Here is a 27,753-nt window from a genome sequence, read left to right as displayed (position 1 = left end):
AGTTTCTTTTGTAATACTTTTTTTTTTTAAATAAGTCTTTGCTTTGTAATTATGGGGTATTGTGTGTTGATTGAGGAGGAAATCAACTTTAGAATAAGGCTTTAACGTAACAAAATGTGGAAAAAGTCAAGGGGCCTGGAATACTTTCTGAATGCCCTGTCAGTATTTAGGTTTCTACTGATCAATCAGAAATCGATATATAATAAAAAATAAAATAAAAACAGGCACAAAAACATTTAAATAAAAATGTTTTATTCTCTTTAATATAGTATTTGTTCTATCCATAGCAGAAAAGAGCCTCCATGCCACTCAGTGCTGTTATAGCTCTGACCCCAGGCCAGTGCAGCTCCATACTGACCAACACACATCTCACAGCACAACACCAGTGCCAAACTGACCTGGAGTCAGTCTCTGTATCACATCTGACATCAGCTTATTTGAAAACAGGGGAGTTGAGCTGGGTGGGGTGGGGAGCGGGCAGGGATTTCGGGGGGGGGGGACAGTTCTAGGAGGCAATATCACACCTCATAGCTTGGATCCGATACGTTGTGTGTGACTGGGGCCAAGCAACGCTAGAACCCACGTTGTGAAAGATTTAGGTTTTATCCAAGAGTGTTGTGTGTGTTGCAAGTTGACTTCTTGCTCCAGTATGGCTGTAGACTTGGAGGCAGATCGTTTCTGCCACGAAAGGGTCACAAGTTGAGGTAACAAAGGTTTTCCTGGACGGCAAGAAGGAATAGAGACACGATCAAAAGAATGGAAGTCTGGGCTTGTTACAATCTGGGTGTTTCTGTGCGAGTGCAGGTGTGTGTGTGTGTGGACAGGTGTGAGAATGTGTACATGTCAGATTTCTCCCCAGGATTATTTATCAAGGTGGTGCAGCTGAGCAGGTGTTTTCAACACCTGTAACTGACATTTCCTGCAATCTACTCAGAAATATTGAAGAATGTTATTTTACATAATGGCGCCGCCAGTCCACCAGGTGGCGCCGCTCAAACACTCTTTGGGGAGAACTCTGTGTGTGTCTGTATGTTACCTCCTCTCTGTCCATCATGTTGCATTGGATCCACTTATTGCCTTGGTGTCTGTGTTGGAGATGGTCTGTTCATTCAGCACTGGATCTGAGGGACACAGAACATGGTAGTCAGGAGACCATCTCTTTCCAATTCACTCTTCATCAGTACAGATCAAAGTTTAAAGGGATGGTGAGAGATTCACTCTTCATCAGTACAGATCAAAGTTTAAAGAGACAGTGAGAGATTCACTCTTCATCAGTACAGGTCAGTTTAAAGGGATGGTGAGAGATTCACTCTTCATCAGTACAGATCAAAGTTTAAAGAGACAGTGAGAGATTCACTCTTCATCAGTACAGGTCAGTTTAAAGGGATGGTGAGATATTTCTGCAATAAAGTTCTGTTACAGTCAGATGAAAAAAATGCTTAAAGGGATACTTTGGGATTTTTGCATTGATGTCCTTAATCTACTGCAGGCATGCTAGCAGATACCCATAGACTTCCAGCCATTGTGCTAACGCTAATTAGCATTGGCTTGCGAAACTGCCTCTAACTTCCTTCATACTGGACACAGAAACATAAATAGTATCTACAAATTCAACTGACTATGGGGAAGTACATAAATGGCCTCTGACAAAATCCCAAAGTATCCCTTTAATTGGCAAAAATCTGGAACCATCCCTTTAAGGGTTTGAACTGCTTCTAACTATTTACACAACATCACATAAGTACATTTGCATAAATAATTGCACACTGGACACAGAATGAGTGCCCTTCACTGCCTAGCATTGAGTCCATGGACAGGGATGGAGAGAGACAGCGAAAGACAAAGACGTAGAAAGATGGGGTGAAAGAGTGAGACTAGAGTTGAGTGGTCTTGGTGCAGCGCTCTGGTGCTCAACATCCTAAAAATCGCTCAGCACATAATGAAAAAGAAACCAGCAGCTCCATTCAGCTCCAAGAAACCCGCAGCTCCAAATTCGCTCCATTCATTTTCAAATGCATACAATACAAGTCAAAAGTTGACACACCTACTCAATCAAGGGGTTTCTCTTTATTTTTACATTGTAGAATAGTGGAGAATCTATGGAATAATAAATGTGGAATCATGTAGTTTAAAAAAAAATGTAACAAATCAAAATATATTTTATAATCGGACATTCTTCAAAGTAGCCACCCTTCACCTTGACAGCTTTGCACACACTTGGCATTCTCTCAACCAGCTTCACCTGGAATGCTTTTCCAACAGTCTTGAAGGAGTTCCCACATATGCGGAGCACTTGTTGGCTGCTTTTTCCTTCACTCTGCGGTCAAACTCAACCCAAACCATCTCAATTGGGTTGAGGTCGGGTGATTTTGTAGGCCAGGTCATCTGATGCAGCACTCCATTACTCTCCTTGGTCAAATAGCCCTTACACAGCCTGGAGGTGTGTTGGGTCATTGTCCTGTTGAAAAACAAATGATAGTCCCACTAAGCCCAAACAACATGGAATGGCGTATCGCTGCAGAATGCTGTGGTAGCCTTGCTAGTTAAGTGTGCCTTTAATTCTAAATAAATCAGTGTCACCAGCAAAGCACCCCCCACATCAACACACCTCTTCCTCCATGCTTCACAATGGGAACCACACATGCGGACATCCTCCATTCACCTACACTGCGTCACAAAAACACAGCAGTTGGAATCAAAAATCTCAAATTAGGACTCTTCTTCCTACTGGTGTCCTTTAGTAGTGGTTTCTTTGCAGCAATTCGACTATGAAGGCCTGATTTACACAGTCTCCTCTGAACAGTTGATGTTGAGATGCGTCTGTTACTTGAACTCTGAAGCATTCATTTGGGCTGCAATTTTTGAGGCTGGTAACTCTAATGAACTTATCCTCTGCAGCAGAGGTAACTCTGGGTCTTCCATTTCTGTGGCGGTCCTCATGAGAGCCAGTTTCATCATAGCGCTTGATGGTTTTTGCAACTGCACTTGAAGAAAGTTCTTTACGGAAAAATGTCTTAGAGTAATGAAGGACTGTTGTTTCTCTTTGATTATTTGAGCTGTTCTTGCCATAATATGGACTTGGTCTTTTATCAAATAGGGCTATCTTCTGTATACCACCCCTACCTTGTCACAACACAACTGATTGGCTCAAACGCATTTAAAAGAAAGAAATTCCACAAATTAACTCAAGGCACACCTGTTAATTAAAATGCATTCCAGGTGACTACATCATGAAGTTGGTTGAGAGAATGCCAAGAGTGTCAAAGGGAAAAGGTGGCAACCTTGAAGAACCTCAAATATAAAATATATTTTGATTTGTTTAACAGTTTTTTGGTTACTACATGATTCCATGTGTGTTATTTCATAGTTTTGATGTCTTCACTATTATTCTACAATGTAGAAAAAAGTTTTTTTTTAAATTAAGAAAAACCTTGGAATAAGTGGGGGCGGTAGGTAGTGGGGGCTGTAGGTAGTGGGGGCTGTAGGTAGTGGGGGCGGTAGGTAGTGGGGGCGGTAGGTAGTGGGGGCTGTAGGTAGTGGGGGCGGTAGGTAGTGGGGGCGGTAGGTAGTGGGGGCTGTAGGTAGTGGGGGCTGTAGGTAGTGGGGGCTGTAGGTAGTGGGGGCTGTAGGTAGTGGGGGCTGTAGGTAGTGGGGGCGGTAGGTAGTGGGGGCGGTAGGTAGTGGGGGCTGTAGGTAGTGGGGGCGGTAGGTAGTGGGGGCGGTAGGTAGTGGGGGCTGTAGGTAGCCTAGTGGTTAGAGCATTTGGACTTGTAACCGAAAGGTTGCAAGATCGAATCCCCGAGCTGACAAGGTAGAAATCAGTCGTTCTGCCCCTGAACAAAGAAGTTAACCCACTGTTCCTAGGCTGTCATTGAAAATAAGAATTTGTTTTAAACTGACTTGCCCTAGTTAAATAAAGGTAAAATTAAAAATTAAAAAATAAGGTGTGTAATAAAAAACCTTTGACATGTCATCGGCCCCTGAACGAGGACCAAGCTGATGATATTTGGCAGCCATGTTAAACTATTAGCTTTTAGTTGATGATATGTGGCGGCCAAGTAAAAAAAACGATTAGCTTTTTCTCCAATCTATTGATTCCCAGATACTTGAGTCGTAACTGGCTCTGTTGTGCTCACATTTTACAGTCGATAGACAACTTTAGCACTGTTACAAACTCACTCTTATTATTTAATAAAAGCCTTTATATAAATCATCAATTACAGTGTCCTATTACCTGGTGGACTGATATCTACGTCTCTGTTTATTAGTGGTGTGGAGGCTAAATGAAGACAAACAGAACAGGCCGTATTAAGAGAACAGTGATGAAGGGACTTTTAAATGGTCTCAGGTAGACAGACAGGTGTGTATCTTACAGAAGTATGGATGCTGTATGGCCTCAGGTAGACAGACAGGTGTGTATCTTACAGAAGTATGGATTCTGCATGGCCTCAGGTAGACAGACAGGTGTGTATCTTACAGAAGTATGGATGCTGCATGGCCTCAGGTAGACAGACAGACAGGTGTGTATCTTACAGAAGTATAGAGGCTGCATGGCCTCAGGTAGACAGACAGACAGACAGGTGTGTATCTTACAGAAGTATGGATGCTGCATGGCCTCAGGTAGACAGACAGACAGACAGGTGTGTATCTTACAGAAGTATGGATGCTGCATGGCCTCAGGTAGACAGACAGACAGACAGGTGTGTATCTTACAGAAGTATAGAGGCTGCATGGCCTCAGACAGACAGACAGACAGGTGTGTATCTTACAGAAGTATGGATGCTGCATGGCCTCAGGTAGACAGACAGACAGACAGGTGTGTATCTTACAGAAGTATGGATGCTGCATGGCCTCAGGTAGACAGACAGACAGACAGGTGTGTATCTTACAGAAGTATGGATGCTGCATGGCCTCAGGTAGACAGACAGACAGACAGGTGTGTATCTTACAGAAGTATGGATGCTGCATGGCCTCAGCAGCGGTCAGTCTCTGCTGGTGGTCGTAACGTAGCAGCTTGTCCAGCAGGTCCAGGGCCTCAGGGGTCACCAGGTGCTGGTTCTCTGTCTGGACAAACTGCTCCCAGCGCTTCCTCGTCTGCCTGCGGGGAGGAGAGGGGGAGGGGACTGCTTGAACTGGTCCAATAAGAAACAGGGAGGTACTGCTTGATCTGGTCCAATAAGAAACAGGGAGGTACTGCTTGATCTGGTCCAATAAGAAACAGGGAGGTACTGCTTGATCTGGTCCAATAAGAAACAGGGAGGTACTGTTTAATCTGGTCCAATAAGAAACAGGGAGGTACTGCTTGATCTGGTCCAATAAGAAACAGGGAGGTACTGCTTGATCTGGTCCAATAAGAAACAGGGAGGTACTGCTTAATCTGGTCCAATAAGAAACAGGGAGGTACTGCTTAATCTGGACCAATAAGAAACAGGGAGGTACTGCTTAATCTGGACCAATAAGAAACAGGGAGGTACTGCTTAATCTGGTCCAATAAGAAACAGGGAGGTACTGCTTGATCTGGTCCAATAAGAAACAGGGAGGTACTGCTTGATCTGGTCCAATAAGAAACAGGGAGGTACTGCTTGATCTGGTCCAATAAGAAACAGGGAGGTACTGCTTGATCTGGTCCAATAAGAAACAGGGAGGTACTGCTTGATCTGGTCCAATAAGAAACAGGGAGGTACTGCTTGATCTGGTCCAATAAGAAACAGGGAGGTACTGCTTGATCTGGTCCAATAAGAAACAGGGAAGTACTGTTTGATCTGGTCCAATAAGAAACAGGGAGGTACTGCTTGATCTGGTCCAATAAGAAACAGGGAGGTACTGCTTGATCTGGACCAATAAGAAACAGGGAGGTACTGCTTGATCTGGTCCAATAAGAAACAGGGAGGTACTGATTGATATGATCCAATAAGAAACAGGGAGGTACTGCTTAATCTGGTCCAATAAGAAACAGGGAGGTACTGCTTAATCTGGACCAATAAGAAACAGGGAGGTACTGCTTGATCTGGTCCAATAAGAAACAGGGAGGTACTGCTTAATATGGTCCAATAAGAAACAGGGAGGTACTGCTTAATATGGTCCAATAAGAAACAGGGAGGTACTGCTTGAACTGGTCCAATAAGAAACAGGGAGGTACTGCTTGATCTGGACCAATTAGAAACAGGGAGGTACTGCTTAATCTGGACCAATAAGAAACAGGGAGGTACTGATTGATATGATCCAATAAGAAACAGGGAGGTACTGCTTAATCTGGTCCAATAAGAAACAGGGAGGTACTGCTTAATCTGGACCAATAAGAAACAGGGAGGTACTGCTTGATCTGGACCAATAAGAAACAGGGAGGTACTGCTTGATCTGGACCAATAAGAAACAGGGAGGTACTGCTTGATCTGGTCCAATAAGAAACTGGGAGGTACTGCTTAATCTGGTCCAATAAGAAACAGGGAGGTACTGCTTGATCTGGTCCAATAAGAAACTGGGAGGTACTGCTTAATCTGGTCCAATAAGAAACAGGGAGGTACTGCTTAATCTGGACCAATAAGAAACAGGGAGGTACTGCTTGATCTGGACCAATAAGAAACAGGGAGGTACTGCTTGATCTGGACCAATAAGAAACAGGGAGGTACTGCTTGATCTGGTCCAATAAGAAACAGGGAGTTACTGCTTGATCTGGTCCAATAAGAAACAGGGAAGTACTGTTTGATCTGGTCCAATAAGAAACAGGGAGGTACTGTTTAATCTGGTCCAATAAGAAACAGGGAGGTACTGTTTAATCTGGTCCAATAAGAAACAGGGAGGTACTGTTTAATCTGGTCCAATAAGAAACACTATTTAGTTTAACATTTGAAAATGTAACGCTACGGTTGTGTTCCGAGGGGGTATGTTGACACATCGCTTCACAAGTATCGCCGTCCCCAAGGCAACAAACATCCAATAAAAGGAGAGACTGGGAGGCTAAAATGTGAAGGTGATTGGATCTATACTTTGTATTCCATGTCCTTCAGGGTAACACGGAAACAACAGAACACTGGGGTGTGGATTTCTACACAATCTATTTCTATCTGAAACATTCCACACGGTAGGCTAGCACAGTGGTATGTGCTCCGTGTAAACAAACAGTCTTGCCCACCCACTGCACTAAAACGAATCCCAATAGAGCCACTGAATACCACCCCAGGAGTCCTCAACAGCAGCCCCTTTCCCCACCCGAGTGACAGTCTGTTTCTGGCATGTCAGTGCTTTGTCAAATTGTTTGGCTTTTCAAATGAGCAATAGACTTGACGAGAGCACGAACAGATGAGGGGCCAGGCTAGCCATGTGCTACGCCCCCTAGTGGTACTTACTGTCCCAGGAGGTCTTTGAAACGCGTGTCCAGTTCAATGTGGTACTTGTGTAGGTAGCCAAACAGCTCATCTGTCCCAAGAACCTTAGCGATGCGGACCAGCTGGACACAACATGGGGACAGTCAGAGGAACGTTGAGACACACGTCTAGCATACAGCCACACCTTCTACGTCAAAGATGAACCGTGTTCATAGTGTGTATTCATGTGGTCATTTAGTTGTAATTATATATATATAACTAAATGAAATATATATAAATAAAAAACAGGGATGTTTGACAATAGAAGTGATGACCTCACTAGTGGCTGGTCCCACTCCCAATGATGCCATTTCACACTGTGGTATTACATACAAGCATAGTATCATGGACTAGTGTAGTGTGGAGCTGTGTGTGTGTGTGTACCTGATCGTAGTTGCCCTGTGTGTGTGTGTGTGTGTGTACCTGATCGTAGTTGTCCTGTCCATGGAAGAACGGCTCTTTCAGGAAGATCATGCTGGCCAACATGCAGCCTAGACTCCACATGTCCAGACTGTAGTCATATAGCTACAAACACAACAAGGACAACACAGAACGATGGAAAAAAATACTCTACAATTAATTATTTAACAAATCACATTGTAGTTCATTGAACAACATCCATGTATTGGTACTCCTGTAAATATACTGCTATTGAACATACTCATGTTAGCAGACAGATAACTGTGTTGATGTAACCAGTATTAAAGCAAAACGTGCATCGGGATGTACTGCAGTGTATGTGGGAGGTGTGTTAATAACTAGTGTCTACCTGATAGTCCACATTGTGTAAGTAGTGTTAATAACTAGTGTCTACCTGATAGTCCACATTGTGTCAGTAGTGTTAATAACTAGTGTCTACCTGATAGTCCACATTGTGTCAGTAGTGGGAGGTGTTAATAACTAGTGTCTACCTGATAGTCCACATTGTGTAAGTAGTGTTAATAACTAGTGTCTACCTGATAGTCCACATTGTGTAAGTAGTGGGAGGTGTTAATAACTAGTGTCTACCTGATAGTCCACATTGTGTAAGTAGTGTTAATAACTAGTGTCTACCTGATAGTCCACATTGTGTCAGTAGTGTTAATAACTAGTGTCTACCTGATAGTCCACATTGTGTCAGTAGTGTTAATAACTAGTGTCTACCTGATAGTCCACATTGTGTCAGTAGTGTTAATAACTAGTGTCTACCTGATAGTCCACATTGTGTAAGTAGTGTTAATAACTAGTGTCTACCTGATAGTCAACATTGTGTAAGTAGTGGGAGGTGTTAATAACTAGTGTCTACCTGATAGTCCACATTGTGTAAGTAGTGGGAGGTGTTAATAACTAGTGTCTACCTGATAGTCCACATTGTGTAAGTAGTGTTAATAACTAGTGTCTACCTGATAGTCCACATTGTGTCAGTAGTGTTAATAACTAGTGTCTACCTGATAGTCCACATTGTGTCAGTAGTGGGAGGTGTTAATAACTAGTGTCTACCTGATAGTCCACATTGTGTAAGTAGTGTTAATAACTAGTGTCTACCTGATAGTCCACATTGTGTAAGTAGTGGGAGGTGTTAATAACTAGTGTCTACCTGATAGTCCACATTGTGTAAGTAGTGTTAATAACTAGTGTCTACCTGATAGTCCACATTGTGTCAGTAGTGTTAATAACTAGTGTCTACCTGATAGTCCACATTGTGTCAGTAGTGTTAATAACTAGTGTCTACCTGATAGTCCACATTGTGTCAGTAGTGTTAATAACTAGTGTCTACCTGATAGTCCACATTGTGTAAGTAGTGTTAATAACTAGTGTCTACCTGATAGTCAACATTGTGTAAGTAGTGGGAGGTGTTAATAACTAGTGTCTACCTGATAGTCCACATTGTGTAAGTAGTGTTAATAACTAGTGTCTACCTGATAGTCCACATTGTGTCAGTAGTGTTAATAACTAGTGTCTACCTGATAGTCCACATTGTGTCAGTAGTGTTAATAACTAGTGTCTACCTGATAGTCCACATTGTGTCAGTAGTGTTAATAACTAGTGTCTACCTGATAGTCCACATTGTGTCAGTAGTGTTAATAACTAGTGTCTACCTGATAGTCCACATTGTGTAAGTAGTGTTAATAACTAGTGTCTACCTGATAGTCAACATTGTGTAAGTAGTGGGAGGTGTTAATAACTAGTGTCTACCTGATAGTCCACATTGTGTAAGTAGTGTTAATAACTAGTGTCTACCTGATAGTCCACATTGTGTCAGTAGTGTTAATAACTAGTGTCTACCTGATAGTCCACATTGTGTCAGTAGTGTTAATAACTAGTGTCTACCTGATAGTCCACATTGTGTAAGTAGTGTTAATAACTAGTGTCTACCTGATAGTCCACATTGTGTAAGTAGTGGGAGGTGTTAATAACTAGTGTTTACCTGATAGTCCACATTGTGTAAGTAGTGTTAATAACTAGTGTCTACCTGATAGTCCACATTGTGTCAGTAGTGTTAATAACTAGTGTCTACCTGATAGTCCACATTGTGTCAGTAGTGTTAATAACTAGTGTCTACCTGATAGTCCACATTGTGTAAGTAGTGGGAGGTGTGTTAATAACTAGTGTCTACGTGATAGTCCACATTGTGTAAGTAGTGTTAATAACTAGTGTCTACCTGATAGTCCACATTGTGTAAGTAGTGGGAGGTGTTAATAACTAGTGTCTACCTGATAGTCCACATTGTGTAAGTAGTGTTAATAACTAGTGTCTACCTGATAGTCCACATTGTGTCAGTAGTGTTAATAACTAGTGTCTACCTGATAGTCCACATTGTGTCAGTAGTGTTAATAACTAGTGTCTACCTGATAGTCCACATTGTGTCAGTAGTGTTAATAACTAGTGTCTACCTGATAGTCCACATTGTGTAAGTAGTGTTAATAACTAGTGTCTACCTGATAGTCAACATTGTGTAAGTAGTGGGAGGTGTTAATAACTAGTGTCTACCTGATAGTCCACATTGTGTAAGTAGTGTTAATAACTAGTGTCTACCTGATAGTCCACATTGTGTAAGTAGTGGGAGGTGTGTTAATAACTAGTGTCTACCTGATAGTCCACATTGTGTAAGTAGTGTTAATAACTAGTGTCTACCTGATAGTCCACATTGTGTCAGTAGTGTTAATAACTAGTGTCTACCTGATAGTCCACATTGTGTCAGTAGTGTTAATAACTAGTGTCTACCTGATAGTCCACATTGTGTCAGTAGTGTTAATAACTAGTGTCTACCTGATAGTCCACATTGTGTAAGTAGTGTTAATAACTAGTGTCTACCTGATAGTCCACATTGTGTCAGTAGTGTTAATAACTAGTGTCTACCTGATAGTCCACATTGTGTCAGTAGTGTTAATAACTAGTGTCTACCTGATAGTCCACATTGTGTCAGTAGTGTTAATAACTAGTGTCTACCTGATAGTCCACATTGTGTAAGTAGTGTTAATAACTAGTGTCTACCTGATAGTCAACATTGTGTAAGTAGTGGGAGGTGTTAATAACTAGTGTCTACCTGATAGTCCACATTGTGTAAGTAGTGTTAATAACTAGTGTCTACCTGATAGTCCACATTGTGTAAGTAGTGGGAGGTGTGTTAATAACTAGTGTCTACCTGATAGTCCACATTGTGTAAGTAGTGTTAATAACTAGTGTCTACCTGATAGTCCACATTGTGTCAGTAGTGTTAATAACTAGTGTCTACCTGATAGTCCACATTGTGTCAGTAGTGTTAATAACTAGTGTCTACCTGATAGTCCACATTGTGTCAGTAGTGTTAATAACTAGTGTCTACCTGATAGTCCACATTGTGTAAGTAGTGTTAATAACTAGTGTCTACCTGATAGTCCACATTGTGTCAGTAGTGGGAGGTGTTAATAACTAGTGTCTACCTGATAGTCCACATTGTGTAAGTAGTGTTAATAACTAGTGTCTACCTGATAGTCCACATTGTGTAAGTAGTGGGAGGTGTTAATAACTAGTGTCTACCTGATAGTCCACATTGTGTAAGTAGTGTTAATAACTAGTGTCTACCTGATAGTCCACATTGTGTCAGTAGTGTTAATAACTAGTGTCTACCTGATAGTCCACATTGTGTCAGTAGTGTTAATAACTAGTGTCTACCTGATAGTCCACATTGTGTAAGTAGTGTTAATAACTAGTGTCTACCTGATAGTCAACATTGTGTAAGTAGTGGGAGGTGTTAATAACTAGTGTCTACCTGATAGTCCACATTGTGTAAGTAGTGTTAATAACTAGTGTCTACCTGATAGTCCACATTGTGTCAGTAGTGTTAATAACTAGTGTCTACCTGATAGTCCACATTGTGTCAGTAGTGTTAATAACTAGTGTCTACCTGATAGTCCACATTGTGTAAGTAGTGTTAATAACTAGTGTCTACCTGATAGTCCACATTGTGTAAGTAGTGGGAGGTGTTAATAACTAGTGTTTACCTGATAGTCCACATTGTGTAAGTAGTGTTAATAACTAGTGTCTACCTGATAGTCCACATTGTGTCAGTAGTGTTAATAACTAGTGTCTACCTGATAGTCCACATTGTGTCAGTAGTGTTAATAACTAGTGTCTACCTGATAGTCCACATTGTGTAAGTAGTGGGAGGTGTGTTAATAACTAGTGTCTACGTGATAGTCCACATTGTGTAAGTAGTGTTAATAACTAGTGTCTACCTGATAGTCCACATTGTGTAAGTAGTGTTAATAACTAGTGTCTACCTGATAGTCCACATTGTGTAAGTAGTGTTAATAACTAGTGTCTACCTGATAGTCCACATTGTGTAAATAGTGTTAATAACTAGTGTCTACCTGATAGTCCACATTGTGTAAGAAGTGGGAGGTGTGTTAATAACTAGTGTCTACCTGATAGTCCACATTGTGTCAGTAGTGGGAGGTGTGTTAATAACTAGTGTCTACCTGATAGTCCACATTGTGTAAGGAGTGGGAGGTGTTAATAACTAGTGTCTACCTGATAGTCCACATTGTGTAAGTAGTGGGAGATGTGTTAATAACTAGTGTCTACCTGATAGTCCACATTGTGTAAGTAGTGGGAGGTGTTAATAACTAGTGTCTACCTGATAGTCCACATTGTGTAAGTAGTGGGAGATGTGTTAATAACTAGTGTCTACCTGATAGTCCACATTGTGTAAGTAGTGTTAATAACTAGTGTCTACCTGATAGTCCACATTGTGTCAGTAGTGTTAATAACTAGTGTCTACCTGATAGTCCACATTGTGTAAGTAGTGTTAATAACTAGTGTCTACCTGATAGTCCACATTGTGTAAGTAGTGGGAGGTGTGTTAATAACTAGTGTCTACCTGATAGTCCACATTGTGTAAGTAGTGGGAGGTGTGTTAATAACTAGTGTCTACCTGATAGTCCACATTGTGTAAGTAGTGTTAATAACTAGTGTCTACCTGATAGTCCACATTGTGTAAGTAGTGTTACTAACTAGTGTCTACCTGATAGTCCACATTGTGTAAGTAGTGGGAGGTGTGTTAATAACTAGTGTCTACCTGATAGTCCACATTGTGTAAGTAGTGTTAATAACTAGTGTCTACCTGATAGTCCACATTGTGTAAGTAGTGTTAATAACTAGTGTCTACCTGATAGTCAACATTGTGTAAGTAGTGGGAGGTGTTAATAACTAGTGTCTACCTGATAGTCCACATTGTGTAAGTAGTGTTAATAACTAGTGTCTACCTGATAGTCCACATTGTGTAAGTAGTGTTACTAACTAGTGTCTACCTGATAGTCAACATTGTGTAAGTAGTGGGAGGTGTTAATAACTAGTGTCTACCTGATAGTCCACATTGTGTAAATAGTGGGAGGTGTGTTAATAACTAGTGTCTACCTGATAGTCCACATTGTGTAAGTAGTGTTAATAACTAGTGTCTACCTGATAGTCCACATTGTGTAAGTAGTGTTAATAACTAGTGTCTACCTGATAGTCCACATTGTGTAAATAGTGGGAGGTGTGTTAATAACTAGTGTCTACCTGATAGTCCACATTGTGTAAGTAGTGTTAATAACTAGTGTCTACCTGATAGTCCACATTGTGTAAGTAGTGTTAATAACTAGTGTCTACCTGATAGTCCACATTGTGTCAGTAGTGGGAGGTGTGTTAATAACTAGTGTCTACCTGATAGTCCACATTGTGTAAGTAGTGTTAATAACTAGTGTCTACCTGATAGTCCACATTGTGTAAGTAGTGGGAGGTGTTAATAACTAGTGTCTACCTGATAGTCCACATTGTGTAAATAGTGTTAATAACTAATGTCTACCTGATAGTCCACATTGTGTAAGTAGTGTTAATAACTAGTGTCTACCTGATAGTCCACATTGTGTAAGAAGTGGGAGGTGTGTTAATAACTAGTGTCTACCTGATAGTCCACATTGTGTCAGTAGTGGGAGGTGTGTTAATAACTAGTGTCTACCTGATAGTCCACATTGTGTAAGGAGTGGGAGGTGTGTTAATAACTAGTGTCTACCTGATAGTCCACATTGTGTAAGTAGTGGGAGGTGTTAATAACTAGTGTCTACCTGATAGTCCACATTGTGTAAGTAGTGGGAGATGTGTTAATAACTAGTGTCTACCTGATAGTCCACATTGTGTAAGTAGTGTTAATAACTAGTGTCTACCTGATAGTCCACATTGTGTCAGTAGTGTTAATAACTAGTGTCTACCTGATAGTCCACATTGTGTAAGTAGTGTTAATAACTAGTGTCTACCTGATAGTCCACATTGTGTAAGTAGTGGGAGGTGTGTTAATAACTAGTGTCTACCTGATAGTCCACATTGTGTAAGTAGTGGGAGGTGTGTTAATAACTAGTGTCTACCTGATAGTCCACATTGTGTAAGTAGTGTTAATAACTAGTGTCTACCTGATAGTCCACATTGTGTAAGTAGTGTTAATAACTAGTGTCTACCTGATAGTCCACATTGTGTAAGTAGTGGGAGGTGTTTTAATAACTAGTGTCTACCTGATAGTCCACATTGTGTAAGTAGTGTTAATAACTAGTGTCTACCTGATAGTCCACATTGTGTAAGTAGTGGGAGGTGTGTTAATAACTAGTGTCTACCTGATAGTCCACATTGTGTAAGTAGTGGGAGGTGTGTTAATAACTAGTGTCTACCTGATAGTCCACATTGTGTAAGTAGTGTTAATAACTAGTGTCTACCTGATAGTCCACATTGTGTAAGTAGTGTTAATAACTAGTGTCTACCTGATAGTCCACATTGTGTAAGTAGTGGGAGGTGTTTTAATAACTAGTGTCTACCTGATAGTCCACATTGTGTAAGTAGTGTTAATAACTAGTGTCTACCTGATAGTCCACATTGTGTAAGTAGTGGGAGGTGTGTTAATAACTAGTGTCTACCTGATAGTCCACATTGTGTAAGTAGTGGGAGGTGTGTTAATAACTAGTGTCTACCTGATAGTCCACATTGTGTAAGTAGTGTTAATAACTAGTGTCTACCTGATAGTCCACATTGTGTAAGTAGTGTTAATAACTAGTGTCTACCTGATAGTCCACATTGTGTAAGTAGTGGGAGGTGTTTTAATAACTAGTGTCTACCTGATAGTCCACTAGCAGCTCCGGTCCTTTAAAATAACGGGAGGCCACCCTGACGTTGTATTCCTGAGCTGGGTGGTAGAACTCAGCCAGACCCCAGTCTATGAGACGCAGCTGAGAGACAGAGAGAGACAAACAGACAGAGGAATTAGAGGGTTTTTTTTGGGGGGGGGGGGGGGGGCAGTGTGACATCTACAGAAGCAGAGCTTCCTGTTTTGCACTATGCTAACCTGTCTTCTAAGCCTTTTCAAAATGTCCTTCTGACCCACCAACTAGTGGACCATCTGGGAACTACGGATCTACAGCATGTTTGGGATCAATGTGCATTTTGAAAAACTGTACAAGAAGGTAAAGGAATTCAGTTGAAAATAGTCTGAATATTAAAACGGATTATTTTTAAATTTATACAATTGAACATTCAGTTGGTTTTTGAATTTGAAAAAAAGGAATTGATCCATAAAAGCCGCAAAAATGTCACTTCTAGGACGACCAGACCAAATTCACATAGAAACGTGTGTTACAGATCTGTCATTCTTAATTGAACCCAAGTCTAAGATCTATTCTATGGGTGCTATTTCTATGCTTCTTTGCGTCTTTAACTTTCAGCTGAAAATACAATATTCTGGGTCATGAAAAATATATTTCACTGCGGTTTAGATGCTACAATGATTCTCTACACTCGTCTTTAATATGAAGGGATCCCGAGTGGCACAGCAGGTCTGAGGCACTGCGGTTTAGATGCTACAATGATTCTCTACACTCATCTTTAATATGAAGGGATCCCGAGTGGCACAGCAGGTCTGAGGCACTGCGGTTTAGATGCTACAATGATTCTCTACACTCATCTTTAATATGAAGGGATCCCGAGTGGCACAGCAGGTCTGAGGCACTGCGGTTTAGATGCTACAATGATTCTCTACACTCATCTTTAATATGAAGGGATCCCGAGTGGCACAGCAGGTCTGAGGCACTGCGGTTTAGATGCTACAATGATTCTCTACACTCATCTTTAATATGAAGGGATCCCGAGTGGCACAGCAGGTCTGAGGCACTGCGGTTTAGATGCTACAATGATTCTCTACACTCGTCTTTAATATGAAGGGATCCCGAGTGGCACAGCAGGTCTGAGGCACTGCATCTCAGCTCTAGAGGCGTGACTACAGACACCCTGGTTCGAATCCAGGCTGTATCACAACCGGCCGTGATTGGGAGTCCCATAGGGCTGCGCACAATTGGCCCAGTGCCGTCCAGGTTTGGCCGGGTGTAGGCCATCATTTCTAAAATAAGAATTTGTTCTTAAACCGACTTGCCTAGTTAAATAAAAAGGTTAAATCCATTTTTTTAAATCTTGGCCTTCAGCTTTGTGTTCTGCTTGCTGCAGCTCCATTACTGCCATCTGGTGGCGAAACAGAACCATGACAGCCCGCCCCACCCTGGACCCCCCCCCACCTCCCATCTACACAGCGTTTTGGTGCCATAAATTGACCCATTTAACACTTTCTGAAGTTCCCTCTCTGGAGGAGACCCAATTATCTCTTCTACCTCCAAAAGTGTGACCTTGTTTACTTCCCTTGACTGATTCTGAAAGGAAACGACAGGCGTAACAAATATGGTAGGAACTCCCACTAACCTATGCATCCACCAATCCAATGCCATTACATTACAGTGAGAAGATTACTGATTACTGCTGAATTCGTGTAGCAAAACAATGTAAGCTTTGCGAGACTTGCGGACGGTTGTAAGAGGTAAAAATCGAGTGTACACTTCAGGTGATATTTGGGACGCACATTCTGTGATCCTCCTGATAAAACAACAGGGTTGTTGCTCTGCTTCTGACCCAGGAGAAATTAGCTGCAGCTCCGGCTGCTATGAGGCCAGCTATTTGGGAAACACTGGCCTAGATTAGTAGGGAACAGGGGCAGAAATGGTGTTTATCATAACATACATTTTAAAAAATGGGCTTCTTCTATAGAAATAGGTTCTGCCTCTCGCTAAATAGTCGAAAGCAGATTATTCAGTAGATGTTCCTACCGGTCCTAGATTATGGTGACATCTATATCAGGGTTTACAACCCGGTTCCTGGAGAGCTACCCTCCAGTAGGTTAACTCCAACCCGGTTCCTGGAGAGCTACCCTCCAGTAGGTTAACTCCAACCCTGTTCCTGGAGAGATACCATCCTGTTGGTTTTAACTCCAACCCTGTTCCTGGAGAGCTACCCTCCTGTAGGTTTTAACTCCAACCCTGTTCCACGGGTCACTAATATGACCAGGATTATCAACAACTAGCACGGGTCGCTAATATGACCAGGATTATCTATAACTAGCACGGGTCGCTAATATGACCAGGATTATCAACAACTAGCACGGGTCGTTAATATGACCAGGATTATCAACAACTAGCACGGGTCATTAATATGACCAGGATTATCAACAACTAGCACGGGTCACCGATATGACCAGGATTATCAACAACTACCACGGGTCGCTAAATGACCAAGATTGTGCCTTTGGCTACCGGACAACGAAAGAAAGTTGATATAAAATAAATTGCCTCCAAGGATATGTTGTGATTGACTAGGCTACTTTGAAGCAAGGTAAGACATGCCTCATTGGTAGTAAAAAAACTAAACATTCAAGTCTCAAACAATTAAGTTAATGTTTTCTAAAATGCATACTGCCTCCAGCTCACTGCAAAGTGGTGTGTGAGGTGATGAAGCCTGCCTTCCGTTGCCGTGGGAGATGCTGTCTGACAGACATTCCCCTCAAAGGCTTTGCATGTGTACAATGTAATAAAACACATAACGAATATACTGTACTACACCTCACCCATTTAATTCCACTAGATTAACCACTAGACCGATAGGCATGACTAGTCAAATGTGTTTCCATCGACTGGTATTACCGTCAATGAATAGGCTAAAAAAAATAAGCATTATTTCTAAACGGGATCTTCTTCTACCGGACAATTGGCCGGTGACAATTTATATCCGTTTTTCAACAACATCAGAAATGTAAATTGGCCAAACGCCGGCTAACGGAAACCCTGTGCTCAACAGTTAATCAAACGGCTAACCAGACTATTTGCATTGACTGCCTTGTTTGCACTTACATTCTTCCACTGGCTCTATGCACACTCACTGGACTGTAGCCACACACTGCTACTGTATCATCTATCCTGCCTTTTACCCCTAGCTACCCCCGAGTTACCCCCTAGCCACCCCCGAGTTACCCCCTAGCCACCCCCCCGAGTTACCCCCTAGCCACCCCCCGAGTTACCCCCTAGCCACCCCCTAGCCACCCCCGAGTTACCCCCGAGTTACCCCCTAGCCACCCCCTAGCCACCCCCTAGCTACCACAGTTGCCACAGTGATTCAATAATTTCTCACCTCTACATACCACAGCCAATAATAACAAAGTGAAAGGGGGGAAAAAAAATGACACTTTTGAAAAATGTATTGAAAATGAAAGAGAAATATCTAAATGTACATAAGTCTATTGGAACCGGTACTCCTTGTATGCAGCCTTGTTATTTTCATTGACTTTTTACCTCTGCATTGCTGGGAAAGGGCTCGTAAGTAAGCATTTCACGGTAAAGTCTACACCTGTTGTACTCATAACATAATGTTATTTGTTTTTTTTTGGGGGGGGGGGTCGAGTCGACAGTGTTAGTGCTCATCGCCGCATTCTCTACCGTAAAGTTGGTCTGGCCGTCTCTGATATCACGTAGGATGATACATTGCTGTGTTTTCATTCATAAAGCCTTTTTACAAAAAAAAAAACTTGCTGTACCGAACATCATTACTAACCTCTAGACATGAGTGGATAAGTCTGGAAAATTCATTCTGTCTGCATTGAGTTAGGTAAACCAGCTTTTAGGTTTTTTCCCTCCACTGTATTTGTGGAACAATATTCAAAATGTGATGTTTTGGTGTCTCTGGGTCAATTCAAGAAGCTGATTGAGGACATTATTACTGATGAATGTGTTGGTGTCTCTGGGTCAATTCAAGAAGCTGATTGAGGACATTATTACTGATGAATGTTGGTGTCTCTGGGTCAATTCAAGAAGCTGATTGAGGACATTATTACTGATGAATGTGATGTTTTGGTGTCTCTGGGTCAATTCAAGAAGCTGATTGAGGACATTATTACTGATGAATGTGATGGTGTCTCTGGGTCAATTCAAGAAGCTGATTGAGGACATTATTACTGATGAATGTGTTGGTGTCTCTGGGTCAATTCAAGAAGCTGATTGAGGACATTATTACTGATGAATGTTGGTGTCTCTGGGTCAATTCAAGAAGCTGATTGAGGACATTATTACTGATGAATGTGTTGGTGTCTCTGGGTCAATTCAAGAAGCTGATTGAGGACATTATTACTGATGAATGTGATGGTGTCTCTGGGTCAATTCAAGAAGCTGATTGAGGACATTATTATTGATGAATGTGATGGTGTCTCTGGGTCAATTCAAGAAGCTGATTGAGGACATTATTACTGATGAATGTGTTGGTGTCTCTGGGTCAATTCAAGAAGCTGATTGAGGACATTATTACTGATGAATGTGATGTTTTGGTGTCTCTGGGTCAATTCAAGAAGCTGATTAAGGACATTATTACTGATGAATGTGATGGTGTCTCTGGGTCAATTCAAGAAGCTGATTGAGGACATTATTATTGATGAATGTGATGGTGTCTCTGGGTCAATTCAAGAAGCTGATTGAGGACATTATTACTGATGAATGTGTTGGTGTCTCTGGGTCAATTCAAGAAGCTGATTGAGGACATTATTACTGATGAATGTGATGTTTTGGTGTCTCTGGGTCAATTCAAGAAGCGGATTAAGGACATTATTACTGATGAATGTGATGGTGTCTCTGGGTCAATTCAAGAAGCTGATTGAGGACATTATTATTGATGAATGTGATGGTGTCTCTGGGTCAATTCAAGAAGCTGATTGAGGACATTATTACTGATGAATGTGTTGGTGTCTCTGGGTCAATTCAAGAAGCTGATTGAGGACATTATTACTGATGAATGTGATGGTGTCTCTGGGTCAATTCAAGAAGCTGATTGAGGACATTATTACTGATGAATGTGATGGTGTCTCTGGGTCAATTCAAGAAGCTGATTGAGGACATTATTACTGATGAATGTGTTGGTGTCTCTGGGTCAATTCAAGAAGCTGATTGAGGACATTATTACTGATGAATGTGATGTGATGGTGTCTCTGGGTCAATTCAAGAAGCTGATTGAGGACATTATTACTGATGAATGTGTTGGTGTCTCTGGGTCAATTCAAGAAGCTGATTGAGGACATTATTACTGATGAATGTGATGTTTTGGTGTCTCTGGGTCAATTCAAGAAGCTGATTGAGGACATTATTACTGATGAATGTGTTGGTGTCTCTGGGTCAATTCAAGAAGCTGATTGAGGACATTATTACTGATGAATGTGATGTGATGGTGTCTCTGGGTCAATTCAAGAAGCTGATTGAGGACATTATTACTGATGAATGTGTTGGTGTCTCTGGGTCAATTCAAGAAGCTGATTGAGGACATTATTACTGATGAATGTGATGTTTTGGTGTCTCTGGGTCAATTCAAGAAGCTGATTGAGGACATTATTATTGATGAATGTGATGGTGTCTCTGGGTCAATTCAAGAAGCTGATTGAGGACATTATTACTGATGAATGTGATGTTTTTTATGACCATGTTTCTCATCTGTAAAAGAAACCTTGGTCTCAGTATGACTCCCTGAAAAAAAATAAAGGTTAAATATAATATATATTTTTTAACCCTGTAGAGAACCAGGACAAAAAGAGAATATTGTTTGGGGGCGGGGCCAACTTCCATCATGTATGAATAGAGGATGATGTCAGCAAAACCAGAAATCCTGATGAAAAATCAGGAAATGAAGAAACCCCAACCCTGAGTGTTTGATGTTGCTCCCAGGTCTCTCCAGATTGTATCTCAATGAGAATAACCTGTTTAAATAAAGGTGATCGCATGGCTACCTTTCTCGTCTGGTGGTCGATCATGACATTGTGTGGTTTGACGTCCCTGTGCATGATCCCCATGCTATGGCAGTAGTCCAGAGCCTGTAGGAGACAACACAAAGGACAACACAGTCTAGACGACACAGCCTTTATATCTGAAGACTCGTTTCAGGCCCTCTTGACCCCCCAAAAAAATGTCAATGGAAACAAATTGGAAGCCAAATTATTTGAAAAGTGGGACGCAACAGAGCCAAGCAAGGGGACCTGCCAGTTTCCCTTACCTTGAGAAGCTCGTACACATAGAAACGAATATCAAAGTCTGTTAACTTCTGGTAAAGTTCCTGTGAATGAAATGAAAACAAAAAGTTTAACTACAGTGCATTTGGAAAGTATTCATACCACTTGACTTCTTCCACATTTTGTTACAGCCTTATTCTAAAATGTAGTAAAGAAGAAAAAAAATGTCCTCGACCTACACACAATACCCCATAATGACATCACAATACCCCATAATGACATCACAATACCCCATAATGACATCACAATACCCCATAATGACATCACAATACCCCATAATGACATCACAATACCCCATAATGACAAACCAAAAACTGGTTTTGTTAAATTCGGAAATGTAAAAAAAAAAAATATTGAAAAAAAAAACATTTTTTTTACATAAGTATTCAGAACCTTTGCTTTGAGACTCGAAATATCTCAGGTGAATCCTGTTTCCATTGATCATCCTTGAGATGTTTCTATAGCTTGATTGGGGTCCACCGGTGGTAAATTCAATTGATTGGACATGATTTAGAAAGGCACACACCTGGCTATATAACAAAAAGTGTCCCACAGTGGACAGTGCATGTCTGAGCAAAAACCAAGCCATGAGGTTGAAGGACATGACTGACAGTGGACAGTGCATGTCAGATCAAAAACAAAGCCATGAGGTTGAAGGAAATGTCCGTAGAGGTCCGAGACAGGATTGTGTCGAGGCACAGATCTGGGGAAGGGTACCAAAAAAAATGTATGCAGCATTGAAGGTCCCCAAGAACACAGTGGCCTCCATCATTCTTAAATTAAAAGAAGTTTGGAACCACCAAGAATCTTCCTAGAGCTGGCCGCCCAGACAAACTGAGCAATCGAGGGAGAAGGGCCTTGGTCGGGGAGGTGACCAAGAACCCAATGGTCACTCTGACAGAGCTCCAGAGTTCCTCTGTGGAGATGGGAGAACCTTCTAGAAGGACAACCATCTATGTAGCACTCCACCAATCTGGCCTTTACGGTTGGGTGGCCAGACGGAAGCCACTCCTCAGTAAAAACGCACATGACAGCTTGCTTGGAGTTTGCCAATAGGCGCCTAAAGACTGACCATTTTCTCTGGTCTGATGAAACCAAAATTTAACTGATTGGCCTGAATTCCAAGCGTCACCTCTAGAGGAAACCTGGCACCATCCCTACAGCGGGGAATGGTCGTGGCAGCATCATGCTCTGGAGGAAACCTGGCACCATCCCTACAGTGAGGAATGGTGGTGGCAGCATCATGCTCTGGAGGAAACCTGGCACCATCCCTACAGCGGGGAATGGTGGTGGCAGCATCATGCTCTGGGGATGATTTTCAGCGGCAGGGACTGGGAGACTAGGCAGGATCGAGGGAAAGATGAACGGAGCAAAGTACAGAGAGATCCTTGATGAAAAACCTGCTCCAGAGTGCTGAGGACCTCAGACCGGGGCAAAAGTTCACCTTCCAACAGGACAATGACCCAAAGCACACAGCCAACAGAACACAGGAGTGGCATTGGGACAAGTCTCAATGTCCTTGAGTGGCCCAGTCAGAGCCACGACTTGAACCTGATCGAACGTCTCTGTTAAGACCTGAAAATAGATGTGCAGCAACGCTTCCCATCCAACCTGACAGAGCTTGAGAGAATCTGCAGAGAAGAATGGGAGAAGCTCCCCAAATACAGGTGTGCCAAGCTTGTAGCATCATACCCAAGAAGACTCAAGGCTGTAATCACTGACAAAGGTGCTTCAACAAAGTATTGAGTAAATGGTCTGAATACTGATGTAAATGTGATATTTTGTTTCGCAAAAAAAATTCAAAACATTTGTTTTTGCTTTGTCATTATGGGATACTGTGTGTAGATTGTATTTTCTCTTAAAATGTAATACATTTTTAGAATAGCGCTGTAACAAAATGTGGAAAAAGTCAAGGGGTCTGAAACCTTTCGGGAATGCAATGTACTTTCAAAAACGTTTACAGATTAAAAAAGTATTTGTTAGATGATATCAGTATATTTTCATGTCTTAACGTTTCAAACAGACAATTACCTTAGAGAGAGAGATCAGTAACTTAAAAAAATTATGTTGTAGTGGTTTCACACGAATGCATGATATTCACCAAACAGCCGTACCTTAAAATCTGTGTTATTGATGCACTCAAAGACAAGTGCCGGCGTTCTAGACTGCAGAGAGACAAGATGGGAGAATTCATCCTCGATTAATAAAGAAGATGGCAGTGAGAGAGAGAGTTCTATTGTTGAGGTCACAATCACCAGCACACATTTCAAACAACAGCAGATGGCAGTCAGTGAGAGAGAGTTCTATTGTTGAGGTCACAATCACCAGCACACATTTCAAACAACAGCAGATGGCAGTCAGTGAGAGAGAGTTCTATTGTTGAGGTCACAATCACCAGCACACATTTCAAACAACAGAAGATGGCAGTCAGTGAGAGTTCTATTGTTGAGGTCACAATCACCAGCACACATTTCAAACAACAGAAGATGGCAGTCAGTGAGAGTTCTATTGTTGAGGTCACAATCACCAGCACACATTTCAAACAACAGAAGATGGCAGTCAGTGAGAGAGAGTTCTATTGTTGAGGTCACAATCACCAGCACACATTTCAAACAACAGAAGATGGCAGTCAGTGAGAGTTCTATTGTTGAGGTCACAATCACCAGCACACATTTCAAACAACAGAAGATGGCAGTCAGTGAGAGAGAGTTCTATTGTTGAGGTCACAATCACCAGCACACATTTCAAACAACAGCAGATGGCAGTGAGAGAGAGTTCTATTGTTGAGGTCACAATCACCAGCACACATTTCAAACAACAGAAGATGGCAGTGAGAGAGAGTTCTATTGTTGAGGACACAATCACCAGCACACATTTCAAACAACAGCAGAGCAGCCACACCACTAAAGGCAAATAAACTGATGGGAGAGACATTACAATGAAAACAGTCTCACACTCATCGCTCTCCTTGCTTGTGGGATTTATCACCAACATTGTCCAAATAGCCTTCATCGGGGGGGGTTCTCTCATTCTAGAGTTTAAATTTGCCGATAGCGGGCTTTGAGAAAAAGTTTGACTTACTATGACTGTGATAGGTGGTTGTCTTACCTAGCTAAGGTGAATGCACTAACTGTGAGTGGCTCTGGATAAGAGTCTGCTAAATAACTGAAATGTAAATCTGTTAGTCAGCACCTCACTGTAACGGTGTGGGCTCATGAATTCCCTTTTCGTGGAGGGGAGGTCACACCCCTAAATGCAAATAAACATGCACCCAATGGAGGTACTGGGGCTGACCAGAGAGACCACAGAAATATAATCTGTAGAAGGGAGTACTGGGGCTGACCAGAGACAACAGAAATATAATCTGTAGAAGGGAGTACTGGGGCTGACCAGAGACAACAGAAATATAATCTATAGAAGGGAGTACTGGGGCTGACCAGAGAGACCACAGAAATATAATCTGTAGAAGGGAGTACTGGGGCTGACCAGAGACCACAGAAATATAATCTATAGAAGGGAGTACTGGGGCTGACCAGAGACCACAGAAATATAATCTGTAGAAGGGAGTACTGGGGCTGACCAGAGACCACAGAAATATAATCTATAGAAGGGAGTACTGGGGCTGACCAGAGACCACAGAAATATAATCTATAGAAGGGAGTACTGGGGCTGACCAGAGAGACCACAGAAATATAATCTATAGAAGGGAGTACTGGGGCTGACCAGAGACCACAGAAATATAATCTATAGAAGGGGGTACTGGGGCTGAGAGACCACATAAATGGAATCTATAGAACAGGCCAAATCATTGATGTCATTATGGGATGACTGGCAGCCATTGCCAGTTTACGATTGTTTGAGGCTCTAAGCCCCTTCTAGAGATGATATTTCTACGAGAGAGAGACATACCACAGGATCCTTCACTGTGTCCACCAGGCGGATGATGTTGGTTCCACCACGCAAGTTCTCCAGGATCTTAATCTCTCGCTTGATCTTCTTCTTCTTGACAGGCTGAAACAAGAGATCAATCATTTCCCAGACTTAACACAACAACAAAAAAGACCCTCGAAGCCTCAAACAGGCAGGGTTGTATTCTCCAGAACCAAACGGACACAATTGGACCGAAACTTAACTCTACACACTCCATTGGGGCGGCAGGGTAGCCTAGTGGTTAGAGTGGAGGGGCGGCAGGGTAGCCTAGTGGTTAGAGTGGAGGGGCGGCAGGGTAGCCTAGTGGTTAGAGTGGAGGGGCGGCAGGGTAGCCTAGTGGTTAGAGTGGAGGGGCGGCAGGGTAGCCTAGTGGTTAGAGTGGAGGGGCGGCAGGGTAGCCTAGTGGTTAGAGCGTTGGACTAGTAACCGGAAGGTTGCAAGTTCAAACCCCCGAGCTGACATGGTACAAATCTGTCGTTCTGCCCCTGAACAGGCAGTTAACCCACTGTTCCTAGGCCGCCATTGAAAATAAGAATTTGTTCTTAACTGACTTGCCTAGTTAAATAAAGGTAAAATAAAAAAATAAAATAAAATAAAAAATAAATTGGGTGTGTGTGCACTAACGAATACGACGCTGTTCAACTGGAGCCAATAGAAGGCCAGGGGGCAACATGTCTAGGTTGAGGGGCCTATTAACTTCATTGTATAACACCTACGGGAAGAAAAAACATTCAAAACACATTTATGACAGCAGCTCACCTTGAGGATTTTAACCACCACTTTCTCATTGTTACTGACGTTGACGGCTTCAAACACCTCGCTGTATTTCCCTCGGCCCAGCTTACGCACCAACTGGTAGTTGTCCTGATTACTGGAGAGAGAAGAACAGGAGAATCCTGAGAAGAGACCAGGTTGTCCTGATTACTGGAGAGAGAAGAACAAGAGAATCCTGAGAAGAGACCAGGTTGTCCTGATTACTGGAGAGAGAAGAACAGGAGAATCCTGAGAAGAGACCAGGTTGTCCTGATTACTGGAGAGAGAAGAACAAGCGAATCCTGAGAAGAGACCAGGTTGTCCTGATTACTGGAGAGAGAAGAACAAGCGAATCCTGAGAAGAGACCAGGTTGTCCTGATTACTGGAGAGAGAAGAACAAGCGAATCCTGAGAAGAGACCAGGTTGTCCTGATTACTGGAGAGAGAAGAACAAGAGAATCCTGAGAAGAGACCAGCGGGGTAGGAGTACATACATGCAGTAGGGTTATTATCCAGATTATCTGGAAGGGATTAATACACATTTACAACAGGGTTCTCCTAACTCCTGTCCTGAAGAGCAACCGAGTGATAAACAGACGTTTGATCAAAGGCTTGGAATGAAAGCGTGCGCACCCAACTCTCCAGAATTAGAGAACCCTAGTGACTAACAGTTAGTAGAATAGCTACATCCTTCTATACCTCCAGCTTGGCACGTGTGCATCGTAGTCCCAGTAGTCCCTGGTCTTCTGCGTGTTGACATCGGTGTAGACCCGAGCTTTACTGCTGACCGTAGGAGGGGGCATCGCGAGCTTGGACGCCCGGTCCTGATGGGGCTCACCTTCCACAACAATACTAGTCTTCTTGGCGCGAAATTGGAAGGCAGGGCACCGACTTTCGGGGACCCTAGATTTAGTTAACTCCGTGTAAAATGGCTTAACATTGGTTTGGGCTACTTTCGTCCGTAGTTGGTGAGCGCAGTCGGCAGCACTTGCTGTGCGGATTGTCAAAGCTACGATGAGCGAGTGCCTGATGCACCTGAACAGCCTGTTTGGCAAGATGCTATGGTGGACCGCCAGTTTCAGGGAGGCGACAGGAGAAAGGGGAAAGAGGACGAGGTAGACTAACACAATTGGCAATAAGGATTCAATATCGGACAGCTAGCTAGTAACTCAAATCGAGAAATGGTTTAAAAAGCAATTCACGAGGCCGAGAGCTGGGCAAGCTAATTGAATTTGACAGACCCCTCTGGTATAAGCAAGATAAGTTAGCTAGTTAGCCTAGATGCTAACCAGCTAAGTTGGGCCCCAGTGTTCATCACAATACTAACGTACACGAATACGATTAGCCAACATAAGTACAATATCAAACAGCAAGCTTGAGTGGCGATAATAAGTTATTTAACAATGGTCAGTTGGTTTAGAAAAGACGTGAAATCCCGTCTCGCTACATGTACGTTACTGTAGAAATGATTGTCGTTAGCTAGCCTGCTACTGTTAGCTAGCTAGCAGCGCACTCGGGTAGGAAGTCCAGCGACATGTATTTGGGCTTGCGGTGGCACCCTCTCCAGGGCGCAAAGTTCGAGAAAAATGCCTGAGAATATGACACTTGAAACCGCTTGAATATGTTTTTGAGTCTGGCTAATGGGTTTAGCTTAAATATTCATTCCCAAGAAGACTCCGTCGTTCAAGTCGTAGCTGCTGCTGCTGTGGACTCCGTTGCAACAAAAAAAAAACTCACCCGGAAGTAGTCGCCAGTGACCCCCCTCACCAAAACGCAACATTGGAGCCACTATTGAGGTTGTTGATGTAGCGGCGC

General features: G+C 42.3%; 1 protein-coding gene across 2 annotated transcripts; it reads right to left on the bottom strand.

Annotated features, from left to right (window-relative positions):
- Positions 1-235: 235 nt before the first annotated feature.
- Positions 236-27,690, bottom strand: LOC139385244 (casein kinase II subunit alpha'-like). Of its 2 annotated transcripts, XR_011628925.1 has the most exons (13): positions 26,638-27,687; positions 25,945-26,056; positions 25,165-25,266; positions 23,370-23,420; positions 21,240-21,299; positions 20,977-21,060; positions 14,966-15,076; positions 7,788-7,889; positions 7,347-7,447; positions 4,950-5,098; positions 1,037-1,121; positions 421-719; positions 236-324 (listed from the first exon to the last, which is right to left on the bottom strand). XR_011628925.1 is itself a non-coding variant. In XM_071130394.1 (12 exons), the coding sequence occupies exons 1-11, from the start codon at positions 26,739-26,741 to the stop codon at positions 1,051-1,053; spliced, it is 1,047 nt and encodes a 348-aa protein (XP_070986495.1). In that variant the 5' UTR covers positions 26,742-27,690; the 3' UTR covers positions 236-719; positions 1,037-1,050. The 2 variants fall into 2 exon arrangements, 1 of the variants encoding a protein (XP_070986495.1); XM_071130394.1 differs by having other exon boundaries at positions 236-719; positions 26,638-27,690.
- Between the last annotated feature and the right edge of the window lie 63 nt (positions 27,691-27,753).

This window comes from Oncorhynchus clarkii, chromosome 26, assembly GCF_045791955.1.
Source record: "Oncorhynchus clarkii lewisi isolate Uvic-CL-2024 chromosome 26, UVic_Ocla_1.0, whole genome shotgun sequence".
NCBI classification, from domain to species: Eukaryota; Metazoa; Chordata; class Actinopteri; order Salmoniformes; family Salmonidae; genus Oncorhynchus; species Oncorhynchus clarkii.
Note: the sequence above shows the minus strand (reverse complement) of the source record. Positions and strands in the feature narration are given on the sequence as shown.

What these genes read in the sequence shown, in the direction of transcription:
- LOC139385244 (XM_071130394.1), bottom strand. Translation starts at nt 26,741, where the DNA reads ATGCCCCCTCCTACGGTCAGCAGTAAAGCTCGGGTCTACACCGATGTC. An exon ending in GCACACGTGCCAAGCTGGAG is followed by an intron (nt 26,057 to 26,637) that starts GTATAGAAGGAT and finishes TTCTCTCTCCAG; the next exon opens with TAATCAGGACAACTACCAGT. An exon ending in ATGTGTACGAGCTTCTCAAG is followed by an intron (nt 21,061 to 21,239) that starts GTAAGGGAAACT and finishes TGTCTCCTACAG; the next exon opens with GCTCTGGACTACTGCCATAG.